We start from the raw sequence: 12,616 nt of genomic DNA, 5'->3' as shown, positions 1-12,616 counted from the left end.
AGTAGAATGTGGAAGTGGGTTTGGAAACCAAAATATTATGTCAGCAGTTTTCTCTTCCATTTATTCTTACTTATCAAAACCAACTTTTTAACTCAGGGGCTTTGCTAATAAAAACATAGATAATTTCATTTGGAAGGCCCAAGAGCTTCATATTCAGGGTTAAAAAAAATTCATCTCATCCCCTCCAGGCAAAAGTATTGGAGGGTTGATTCTTCTTGCAGAACCCTCTGAATAAATTAGTGCTGGTGAACTTCTCTGCTCAGAGTAGGGGGAGGTCAGTTATTAAATACACACAGAGTATGGAATCTCTGTGAAATGAAAAACAAGCACAAATACAATTTCCGAGTTTAAACCTTCCTTTTTTATTCCTAGTACCCTCAAAACCTCTTCAAATCCATTATTACTTTTGCAGAGTTTTTTTTGTTTTTGTATTCATTTTAACATGTTTTACAATGAAAACAGCTAATAGGGTATAGTTTCAGGGCTAATATCCAAACAAGTTAAGTCATCTTTTTCAGAAAGCCTTTTTGTGAACTGCAAAGTATACTTTGGGGGTAACTATTTAGAAAGTAGACACCCAGTTTTTGAATTAAAACTATGCAAAGGGGTAACATTCCAGATAGGAATTTGCAGCAAACGATGGTCAGGTTCTAGTGGGCACACATTTTGCTCCCCATGAACTTGGAAGACCTAGCATGTTCTGCTGGTTAGAAATAATATCACCCAAGCACTCCACAATGCATGTGAATCAAACCCTCATGCTGTCTCAAACCTTTTCAGTAATATATGTCAATTCCTTCTCAATTAAACAATAAAACTGGAAAAAAAGAAAAAAAACTAACACACCACCATTTTGGGGAATGAGTAAGTCCTGGGGGCAGTCTTCCTTCCTTTAGGACACCCCAGCAACCACACAAGAAACGCCCCAACCAATAGGAGAATGCCAGTTCATTTCACCTAGAGTTTCAATTCCCCTGGATGCTTTATATAAGAAATTGGCGTAAATAGTCTAATGTCAGCTGCTCTGATCATAAAAACCTCAGGGTGCTCATTCTGGCACTGATGCCATATGGGTTCTGGGAAAGGGGAGCAAGAGGAATCTGAGTCCCCTTGAGAAAAAAGTGGCCTAGTGCAGAGATGGACAAGGCCAACCAGTGTATTTTCCAGGATTTATTATGATGATGATTTTTCCAGGTCTTCTAGAATGTCCAGATCTTAAAGAAGCCACAGAAGAGTTGTGAGTAAGAATGCAAAAGGGGAAAAGGACTTTTAGGAGGGGAAATATTCAGGGAAGGGGAAAAGGACTTTTAGGAGGGGAAATATTCAGGGAAGACTGAGAAGCCTGTCGTGCCATAGCTCTGTTCAGTCACATTTTTTGAGAACCTACTGTGTGGGAGTCAATTGCTTGCTAAGTGCTAGGGGCACTCAGATGGATCTGCCCAGCCTCTGCCCTGAAGAAGCTCACAGTTCCTGCGGAGGTAACTGGCTTATTGTTGGCATAGAATCTGATCTATGATACCTCGGGAGCCCAGAGAAAGGGACACTCCTACCCCAGCCTGGTAATCCAGCATGCTGTTCATGGAAAAGGTAATGCCTGAATTCAGGAGTTCATTCATTCATTCAATTATCCAACAAATACTCACTGAATCAACTGCTTTTCAGACTCTGCTATGGGTTTGAGTGATAAAATGACATACACATTTTTAAAATGGAGAAGTTAGGGGAAAAGTACATGTTGAGTAGGCAAAGATAATAATATTTTACAGCTGATCAAAGGGATCTCATAACCTCCCAATACCTACCTATTCCCAAGGTTTCCTGATGCTTCCATCATTAGAAATTCATTCCTTTGTCTGTCACATTCAATATCACCACTTCAGAACATCAGAAATAGACTTTGACACAAGGAAGGCCAGCAAGTTGCCTGAGGGTACTTGTAGCTAGACCTGGGATGTTGGAATTACAGTAGGTAGAAGACAGAAGTAACCAAGGGACTGACCACTCTCTTACTTTCTCCCTGGGAGTGCCAGGAGCTGGCTGTAGCAGACCCAGCCGTCTAAACAGTGAATCCCGCTTGCACACAGTTTAGAAGCATGCTGCACAGGTTGACCCAGACAGCCTCTCAGCCTCTGTCCACTGTGAAAACACAGCACACCCAAGTTGAAGAGAATGCTGAATGACACCACGTGGGTGTGCAGTGGTCTGTGACCGGAAGGTTCGCTGGAAGCAATTTGCAAAGGAGGCCTTAGAAAACCACCTGGATGGTTATTGTAAATTAAAAAAGGAAGAGATGCCACTTTTTTCTGAATAATTTTTAATACTAGGTTTATGACTGGGTACATGTGATAGTCATTAGAGCTTATTTAACTCTGAAATTATCTGGCCCCTCAAAGTCCACTGGGACTGTAGGAATCGTGGGCTAAATTTTAAGATACAATGTCTGAAAGAAGATGATATACTTTTCCTTGAAGAGAATAAATTCAGACTTTTAAAAAAATCAGCCCTGTCTAGAAAGGATCGTTATCATTTCTTACATTTGTTGTGTGTTTCCATAATGTGTTTGAGCTTAGAAATTCACCCAGCACACACAATTTACTTGAGTTGGCTGTTGTGCCCTTCAATCCTGCAGTCCAAGTTGTGCTTTTCTAGTGGGTTGATTTGGAGATAGTCCAAATGTGTTCTGAACTCTGAGCTCAAATCTCAGAGGTTTTCACTTGTTCGGAGCCGAACATTTCATCGGGAGCTGAGAGTATGTGAGTTACACTGAACAGCTGTGAGGTACCCACCACCCTCTCCCCAAGGATGACACGTTCTGAAAGGAGGGTGTTGTAAGCATTCCTGAGCAAGCCAGCTAATCTGAGGCCTAGCCGATTGGCCAGGGCCTACTTCTAAGAAGGCTCCCGCTGGAATTACAGCATCTTACAACCCTGATCTGCAAAGTCCCCAGTCTTCAGAAGAGCAGCTAGGACATGGAGGGGGCTGGGAGAGGGGGGAGTGGCGACGAGAGGGCCAAATGGGTGAAAAAGGAAGCTCTTGAGTCGGAAGGGAATTTTCTTTTGGGAACAGGATATTCTCTATCATTAGCTGCTCACAGGAAGGGAAATAGGAAAGCAGGGTTTCTTTTCAAGTGGGGGAAACCCAACAGCCAGTGAAAATGCCAGATTTGGAATGGTGGGGAACGTGGGTACTTATGTTTGGAAGGCAAATGTAAATACTCAGACCCCTTTGAACTCTGAAATTGATTCTGACTCCAGCCAGCCGTCCAAAGAAGTTTCATTACGGCGTCAGTGTGTCCTGCGCGTTGTTGGCCTGGTGGCATCACCACCATCAGGTACGGAGCCCTCGAAGTTTGGCTGGGACCACTGAACCCACTGGCCACGACACCCCTGATCAGAGGCATCCTCTCCGTCTTGGAACTTTAGGCCTCTTCCTCCTCCTGGCAGGAGCAAAGATGCTTGTGTGTCTCATGAGAGGTCTGTGTCTGTCTTTGCCCAAAACTGCCATCGCCTCTGTTACTTTCCAAGGAAGGCACAAGAAAGATACCTTTAAATAATCTTTACTACAGCAGAAGGTCCCTTTCAATTATTTCAGTGGGAAAAAAAAAAAAATAGGGTGTACTACCTAGCAGCTTAATCCAGCCCCTGGGACATGGTCTAAAAATCCTATAGAGAGTGTTTCTCCTTGTGGTTACAGGAAGGCTGCACTTTGGAAACTGACACCACATATCCACGACTCAGCAGGTAAAGAATCCACGTGCAGTGCAGGAGACTAGGAGACGTGGGTTCAATCCCTGGGTCAGGAAGATCCCTTGGAGAAGGAAATGGCAACCCACTCCAGTATTCTTGCCCAAAAAACCCTGTGGGCAGAGCAGCCAGGCAGGCTATAGAGCTATAGTCCAAAGAGTCGCAAAGAGTTGGATATGACTGAACGCAAAATAGTATTTAAATACAAAATCAAGGTGAGTTGTAGGGAGCAGAGAAGGAAAAGTGAAAGTCCTTAGCTTTATATTAACCAGTATGATCAATGGCTTGTATAAAAAGGAGAAAGTCCTTGATATAAAATCTTATCATCCTGCCCTAAAGTGGAAAGACTGGTAGGAGCCTGAAGATTTTGTTTTATTTATTCCCTGCATCAGAAGAAAAATCAATAGCTGCCTGGCAAGTCAGACATAAGTGAGTTATACAGGCCACTGACATGGTGGACCAAACTTTATAACAACCATATTTGCCGCTGTCAGGCCACAGGCTTCAGTGGCGCCAGCTGTAATTACGGCTGATCACCTCTAATTCAGAGCTGCCTGCCTTGATAAAGGTGTCACTGGAGCAACTGTGGCATCAGTGTCGATTAGGGGTGTCATGCTCCAGGCAAACTGCTGGGGAAAGCTCTTCCCCTCTCCAGCCCCCAGGGTCAGGAGACTTCTGGGCAACCCTTGCTTTTTAACTTTTCACCCTGAGTTTGGCGATAGTCCCTAACACTCTGATTTAAACTCCAAGGGACTCAGATGAACAGCCGTGTCCCCTGGCAGCAGATACCTTTAATAAACTAAGAGATCTCTCTGAAAACAGAGTTTAGAAGTTGGGGTCTACTCTACTTGATAACATAAGGAGAAACAAAATGTTTGTACCACCTATTCAAATCACTTATCTCAAAAAGCGATGAGAGGCAATAGGCTTGGGCAAAAGCTACAAATATTTTTGAAAAAAAGAAAAAATTGCAACCCCATGCCTTTCTTCTGCTTTTGTGGTATTTCAAAAAAAAAAAAAAATTCTAGCAAACTTCCCATTTTTTAAAATTACTATTTTTTTTTTTTTCCTTTTTGAAGGAGACATTAGGGTGAGGGGCCGAGAAAATGGAGAGAAGATAGAGTTAAAATTCTGTGCTAACAAAGTGGCCAAGTGTCTGGCTGTTCTAGGTAGAATCCTGAGCAGGAGAGGTGTGCAGTGAGGGGTGGAATTCTGCAATTAAAAAAGGGCTTCACTGTCATTTGTGAAGGATAATGTTTGACTCCCCCCCTCAACCACCCCAGGCTGTTATTCCTCCCTCTGTAATTAAGAAAGAGACACACACACTGTTCTCCGTGTATCCTTTAAAACTCGCAGACAGCCCCACCCGCACCATTGCTCCCCCAGCCAGTGGCGGAACCCACAGATTGTCTTCACTTGGGGGGGTGAAGCTCTTCTAACTCCCTCTTCTTCTGACGACGACTCACCTGAGAGTGGAGTGCTAATCTCGGGAAGACAAGCTCTGTCTTTTACAACGAGGGTCCTTCTGTCTTCTGCACAAAAAAATGAGTGATCAGCGGGGGCCACGGGAGTAGGGGCCACGATTCCCGCTTCTGGACGGCTCCTCAGGCAGGCAAGTGTTTGGCCCAGAAGTAGGTCTGCCCTTGCTGACAGGGAGGTCAGACGTGACAGATCTCTGGTGGAGAGCTGATGGTTGACCCTGCACGACAGAAAACTCTATCCAGCTCCAGGACACAGAGGGGCAGTGGGGCCCTGGAAACGGATCATCTGGTTCTGAAGAAAGCCTGGGCTGGTGACCTGTCTTAGTTATTCTTGCTCATCTTTCCAACCTGCTCTTTCATCTCCATCTCTGCCTGCATCTCCACTGTTGTCCTTTCTCCAAACTCAGGGACTTTTTTTTTTTTTTTAATGCTGATTAAAAAAAAAAAAATCAGAACCAGTGGACCCCTGCCCACAGAACTCGGGGTCCCTCTCTGAGTCCCAGGCAGCTGGGCCATCCCCAGGCGGTACTGTTTCCCACTGTGTTTACTCGTTTCTAAGGGCAATTGCACCACTAAGGCTCCCTGAGCCTGGAACTCGGCCTGGGGCTGTTTTGGTTACATTGAAGTTTTTGCTTCAGTTCTGCCAGATTTAAATGGTGACTTCACCAGCACTGAGCTAAAAAGAAGAAGGGGGAGGAGGGCGAACCCAGGAGAAAGAGAGCGAGCGAGCGAGCCGGAGGGAGAGAGCCAGAGCCGGGCGCTAGAGAAGGGCCAGCACATTACATCATCGCTTGGCCTGGAATCAAGTGGGAAGGATGTGAGTCACTCAGGCTAGTTAAGCTTTGGCTCAAATTCTACACACACTCATTCCAGAGCGCTCATGTTCTGCACCTCAGGAGGGAATTCAGCCTCAGTGATGTCCATGAGGTTTGTTTTTCATTTTATTTTCTTTTTTTCCCGATTTTATATTTTTTTTTTTTTTGGGGGGGCCCCTACCGCCTTCTTTTCTTGAGTCTTTATCCTCCTCCTCCTCCTCTTTCTCTCTCCCCATCTCCCCTTTCTGCCGGCTTTGTTTCTCTTCTTCCTTCTTCTCTTTCCCCGGCCCCTCTGCTGGGCTCCTCTTCTGGTCCCGAAGAGGCATTTCTTTTCACTTGGATCAGAGTTTTTGTTCTAGTACAGCGACCTGAATGAGTTGAACCGAGGCTGGGTTGGGCACAATTTTTTTTTTTTTAAAGCAGAGGGAGCCAGAGAGATTGGAGCAAAAGAGCCACGAATAAAAAGCGAAGCGAGAAAGAGCAAACTCAGGCGAAGTTTCTCTGCCTGCAGTGTCGCTGCTAATCGGAGGAGACAGGGAGAGAGTTAAAATGCAGGAACCAATCGCTTGAATGGTGATGTAATGCAAGAACCGCAGGGTAGTTAAGTAATGTGAGAGCAAGGGGGTCAGGGTTGCAAAGCATTTACCTGCTCTCAAGGGGTTTTCAGTTTATTATCAATTGCAGTGACTGTAACTGGCTTCAGACTGCAATCTCTTAATTATTCACAGACGCCCCTTTTTTATCTTTTATTATTAAAAGTAAAACTATGTTATGGTATTAAAAAAAAAACATGATATTATCACAGCTGTGTATTATTTTCCACCAGGATTCTCTCTCCCTTTTCTCTTAAATGGCTCAAAACTGTTGTCTTTTCATAAAAGGTTGAAGTGAAGTGACGGTGGGAGAGGGGGTGGCTTTTTGAGTGTAACCAGTGAATTGTAAATGCCTGGTGAAATCTTTGGTGTGTCCTGCTGAGCGGGAAGAGTTGTACTATTGCATTTATTATTAAGAATGTACTGTTGGTTTTTAAAGTCATAGATGATGATCCTCAAAAGTGACTATAGTCTCTCACCTATTATTTCAGCTAATGCTTAACAGCAGTTAATTTTAACTTCCTGCTCTTTCACGTGACAATTAACTTAATCCGGGTGCTAACTTTAAAACCTGTATGCTCTTCAATTATTTTTAAGATAGATTCTGTGGTCGTGGGGGAGATGATGAAAACTTCCAGATTGATTTGTCTAAAAGCAGCTAGCTAATATTTGCGAGTAAGGAATTAACACAGAATAAATGGAGAGAGGGACAGTTGATGGTGTTCTTAATGTTCTAAGGATCCAGGGTACCCAGAGAGAGAGACTTTGATGTTTTGAAAATTATTACCTCGTTTCTGTGCGTTTCATAAAATACATTTAGTGCTGTGATGCTTGGCCTGGGCTGAATGCTTTCTAAAACCAGCCAGCTTTATTAGATAGTTCTCAGCTGAAGTCCTCCACAACTAGATAGCCAGCCCAGTGAAAGATCCTTGACTCTTGGCTACTTCAAAACTTCTCTGGCTCAGTTAGTCTGGACCATCATAGAGCTGGATGCATATCGAGGCATGGGGCACATACCAGAAAGGTGTTTATGTTTATTTAATGCATGTTTGGGGTATAATTAATCACGACTTTTTATGGGTCTTCTCCCCTCTCTCCTTTTTGGGGCAGAGACGGAAGGGAAAGGGAAGGAGGAAGTAATTTTTGGAAGAAACAGTATGATGTGGTCAGGAGGCCTGAGTGCTAATCCTGGTGACCTTGAGCAAGTCCCTTAAAGCATCTGGGCTTCATTTGGAAATGAGGGAGCAGACAAGGTGGGAGACAAGGCCCTCCTCCCTGTGTGGAACCGATCTAAGTTGATCTCTGAAGTCCCTTCCAACTCAAAAGCTCTGCGTCTGTGTCCGAGTTCTTTAAAAGTTTTGCTAAAAGGTATTTGGCATAGCTTTTCAGAGAAAAGTACATTTGAATTCAAAATGAATTAGTGCATTGAAAGAAATGAATGGAGGAGGGTGAAGGGGAACATGTCTTTTCTCACTTTAAAAGTTGGTTTTTGTTTCTTTTGCTTTTTGGCATGAATGTGCCTCTTGTGATATTCTGTTTCCACTTGTAGCCTGTAAGGAGTCCTCAATGAGAGATAATTACTTAGGTGAGTCTGTCAAAAAGAATGGTGGAGAAATCCATCAATAGAGTAAACTTTTCTGAAAGACCCCACAAGTCCCTCAAATGCATAAAATGGTGCTAAAAATACAGGAGCTGTATATGTTTCATCCACTCATATTCATATTCAAAACGGTATTTTTAGTGAATTCCACCCCCCCAAACTGTACAACTTCTTGATAGGTTTCTGTAATTTCAACATAAATTCAAGTTTTTAGATGAGATTGAAGGCTATTTAAAATACTCAAAAACTTGAAAGGCAAAACTATATGTGCTTGTAAGAAATATAATTTTACCAAACAATATCCCTATTCTTCTGCCAAATTCCAGGATAGTAGCCTTATTGTAAAGTATGTATTTATGGACCTAGTTTAATTGTGCACGGGGAAAATTGTGCCTGTTGCGGGTGGTGGGGGGAGGTCGATTACCCAGAACTGAAACGAAACCCCTGGTGAAGTTATTAGTCATTATGCAGAGATTGATGAGTGCCAAATACGTGCTTGAGACTCTTCAGGAATAAAGAGAGCATGATTTCTTTTTTTAGAGCATTACCATTTGTGTCGATTTGGCTCCAAGGTGTTCACCTGTAATCAGAAAGGTCCTGAAATGACTGACAGAGAGTCAGGGCTAGGAGTGTGAACCTCACTGTGATCCTCAGTCAGACTTTTATTATCTCACTTTCTCCCCATGATAACCCAGAAGAATAGGAATCATTAGCTCTGCTGTTTGGTAATTGTTTTGTTTGGAGTTTTTGTTTTGATTATTGTTGTTTTCTAATTGAAATGCGTATTGAGGTACTTGTTGACATGCATGGATTTGTATGGAATAATACAGAGATCCCATGTACCCCTTACCCAGTTTCCCCCACTGGTGACATCTGACAAAACTCTAGTAAATATCACAACCTGGATATTGGCAATGATTACAATTGGCTGATGTTATTTAGTGTTCTTATTTACTTGTGCTTATTTGTGTGTGTGTGTTGCTTTTATGAATGTGAAAACTGAGAGTTAGACTTGCCACAGTTCACACAAGCTTTAACGCCTCGAGTCCAATCCACTCAAAGTTTAGCTTGCCATCACTGACAAATTTTCTCCACCCTCAGGACCATCAGGGGCCTCGTGACTGTGCTTGACAATGAGCTATCTTGGTGACATTGCCCTTGTTTTACATTTCCTTGAGGCGTGGTCTGAGTGGCAGCTTTGCCCTCCATGGGGGTCCCTACTGCCTTGCTTCACATATTAGCAAGTGAAGGAGGAGGCAGGGCTTTGATGGCATAAAAGGAGAGGTATAAATATATTCCATCTGTATTCCAGGCACAGAGCAGAGGGATATCCACTGTCTACCTCTGTGCTAAGTTAGTGCTGAACTCAGCCTTCTTCCTCTTCCCCTGCCATTTTTCCCCTGGCAGACACGTCTACAACATGAAGGAAGGCGATGACATCAGAAGACCAGACAGTTACTGATCAGAGAAGGACTGTGGTCTTTTGAAAAGAGCATGGAGTTGGGGGTCAAAAGACTTGGGTTCAAGTCAGTCACTCCTCCAGTTACTGGTTATATAACTTTGGCAAGTCACCTAACCTCACTGTGCCATAGCTTCTATCTTTGTAAAGTGAGGAGAGCCGTACCTACCATGTGGAGTAGTCAAGGTTGGAGACATTCTTTAAGGGCCCCAGCACTCAGTGAGATCACAGGAATCGTGTTTCAGCTGCTGCCTTCATGAGGATGCAGGAAAGGGTCCTCCCAGGTATCTTTGCGGGTGACTGACTGCAGATTCTAACTGATCATCCTATTCCCAGTATCACTCAGGCTGCTTCCTTTGGCAGCCTCTCTTCCCTTATGCCTTCTTTTTATTCAGAAAAACCAAGCAGGTCTGAGATCAAGTCAGGTACTTGAAACAGAAGTAAATGTACCATTTGGATTAAAGTGAGGTGAGGACTAGTGCTGATAAAATCTGCCAAATTCCCAGTGACCTGAGTGGAGGGAGAGATGAGAACAATGCAGGTTGGAAAAAAGACTTGCCTCCCCATTCATGCTCAGCTGTGGCTTTGTGAATGGGAAAATGGAGTGAAATGGAGAAGAGCAAATTCAGTCATGAGAACTGGATTCCACTCTGGACTTGACTAAGAGAATTTCTATTTGCAATAGTTTATGCGAGTAATGCATATCTATAGTCAGGTGAGACTACCTTTTTTTTTTTTTTCCATTTATTTTTATTAGTTGGAGGCCAATCACCCCACAATACTGTAGTGGTTCCTGTCGTACATTGACACGAACCAGCCATGGATTTACATGTATTCCCCATCCCGAACCCCCCTCCCACCTCCCTCTCTACCCGATCCCTCTGGGTCCTCCCAGTGCACCAGGCCCGAGCACTTGGAGACTACCTTTTAAGCTTGTTACTTCCTTTTGTGTCTTTTCTGGTGGCAAAAATGATGTTTTGGAGATTGAAAAGGAGTTTTCCAAGGTGACAAGGGACTTGACTTAGCAACTGAACAACAACAAAAGAATGATAGTGAACTTGGTGGGTTTCTATTACAGCAATGGAGCCCAAGACTTATATCAAGGGTTTCATTCTAGGGGCCCCAAATCTCTGCTGGAAACAGACTTCAGGATGTCTCAAGCTGCATGATAAAAATGTCTCCGATTTACTAAGTCCATGTTGGTCAGGGAGGCCAGGTCAACATTCAGAGGCAGAAATTAGTGTGGACTTGAGACAGACTGCTGTCATGAGCCTGATGGAAAGTAGGGTGGTCACTTCTGAAATTGCACAGAAAAAAAGTTGAAGCAGTGGGTTGAATGCAGGCTGCTTCTTTCTGCTCTCTTTCTGTTTGGTCTGCGTGGGCTTCTGATCTTTGAAGGGAAACTCCTTTTGCATTGGAGTTTTGAAGGATGTGTGTACAAATACCTGTGCCGGGGCCATGGTCATCACACAGGGATGTGGGGAATAGCTGAGAGAAGGAAGGAACATGGGTGGCATTGATAAATGGGGTAGTTGTTGTTGCTCAGCCACCAAGCTCTTTGCCATCTCATGGACTATACCACTCCAGGCCTCCCTGTCCCTCATCATCTCCTGGAATTTGCCCAAGTTCATGTCCATTGAATCAGTGATGCCATACAAACATCTCATCCTCTGTCACCCTCTTCTCCTTCTGCCTTCAGTCTTTCCCAGCATCGGGGTCTTTTCCAATGAGTCAGGCCACGTCAATAAAAATTCTGTGGTCCAAATTTAAGTTTACAAAATTTTTCCTATGTTTTGGCTGTGCCATGCAGCATGCGGGATCTTAGTTCCCCAACCAGGGATTGAACCTGTGCCATCTGCAGTGGAAGCTCAGTGTCTTAACCACTGGACCTCTGGGGAAGTCCTTAAGTTTATAATTTTTAAACAGACTTTGCTAGTCTGATCACACTGTAGTAAAGCTTGGTGCTCTCAGCAATGTGTATTTCATGAATTTTGGTTGCAACCACAGCAGTTCCTTGACTACTTATATCCTTGAAACCTGAAATTGACTTGACTGAGCACTCCAAAGTCCATGATGCAGTACACATACACTTTATAACAAGTCCATACATCTTTTCTTCCTGTGCCTACCCTGGCAGGAGAGCTTATTTAATGATTGATGAAGCAACGCTACACCCAAGAAGAATTAATCAATAGTTCGCAATCGTTATGGAGAGTGCAACAGTAGTTATACAATAGCCAAGACCTGTCTAGCTATCAGCAGAGTCTTCCTTTCCTCCACATGATACCCAAAATTGAATTCTACCTTATATTTTTTTTTCCTTGTTGTCTTTAATGACTGAAATAGAACTGGATGTGTCAAAAACAGCAAAGCCTAGAAAAAAACAGTAAGGCTTCAAAGGAATGCCAAGCTATCTATTAATGTGTAGACTCATCACTCATCTTAATGGGAGATGGGAAATGGGGCCAAGAGGCAGTCTTCTATAAGCTGGAATGCCTATCATCAATTACTGTGCTTTAGGAGCCTATGAACTTTTAAAATCAGAGATCTTTAAAGGCTTAAAGTCATGTGGAGTTGGGTAAGTATGCTAACATGGCAGAGGGGCCAGCTGGGCCTCTTGTAGCCTCGTGAACCTGGCTGCCCGTTTGGCTCTGCCCCTCTGCCCTCAGTGGAATCTATAGCACTGCTAAGGAGAGGCTGCAAAGCGAGCTTTTTTGCAGAAGTGGAGCCTCTTTATTTGAAATCATTATGTCCCATGTAATCGTGTCCTTTGCATTGCTTTGGATTCAGACAGATCTGTGTTCAAACTCTGGCTTTACCACATGTAGCTGTGTGATTTTTGATCTGTTGAATGCTTCTGATCCTTGGTTACTTCATCTGTGAAGTAGAATCCATGAGATAATGACTATAATGCACTTAGCATGG

General features: G+C 43.5%; 1 protein-coding gene across 4 annotated transcripts in view; it reads left to right on the top strand.

Annotated features, from left to right (window-relative positions):
* Positions 1-12,616, top strand: part of CREB5 (cAMP responsive element binding protein 5) — a 431,120-nt gene that overhangs the window by 289,465 nt on the left and 129,039 nt on the right. The window contains exon 1 of one of the 4 annotated variants that reach the window (XM_043463323.1): positions 5,945-6,151. The exons of the other annotated variants lie outside the window; for them this stretch is intronic. Coding sequence (XP_043319258.1) covers positions 6,105-6,151 — 47 coding nt within the window. The 5' untranslated portion in view covers positions 5,945-6,104. Of the gene's footprint in view, positions 1-5,944; positions 6,152-12,616 lie in introns of those variants that run through there. 4 annotated transcript variants of the gene reach the window in all.

The sequence above is a fragment of the Cervus canadensis genome, chromosome 3 (assembly GCF_019320065.1).
Source record: "Cervus canadensis isolate Bull #8, Minnesota chromosome 3, ASM1932006v1, whole genome shotgun sequence".
In the NCBI taxonomy this organism is placed as follows: domain Eukaryota; kingdom Metazoa; phylum Chordata; class Mammalia; order Artiodactyla; family Cervidae; genus Cervus; species Cervus canadensis.
This window is presented reverse-complemented; position numbering and strand designations above follow the sequence as displayed.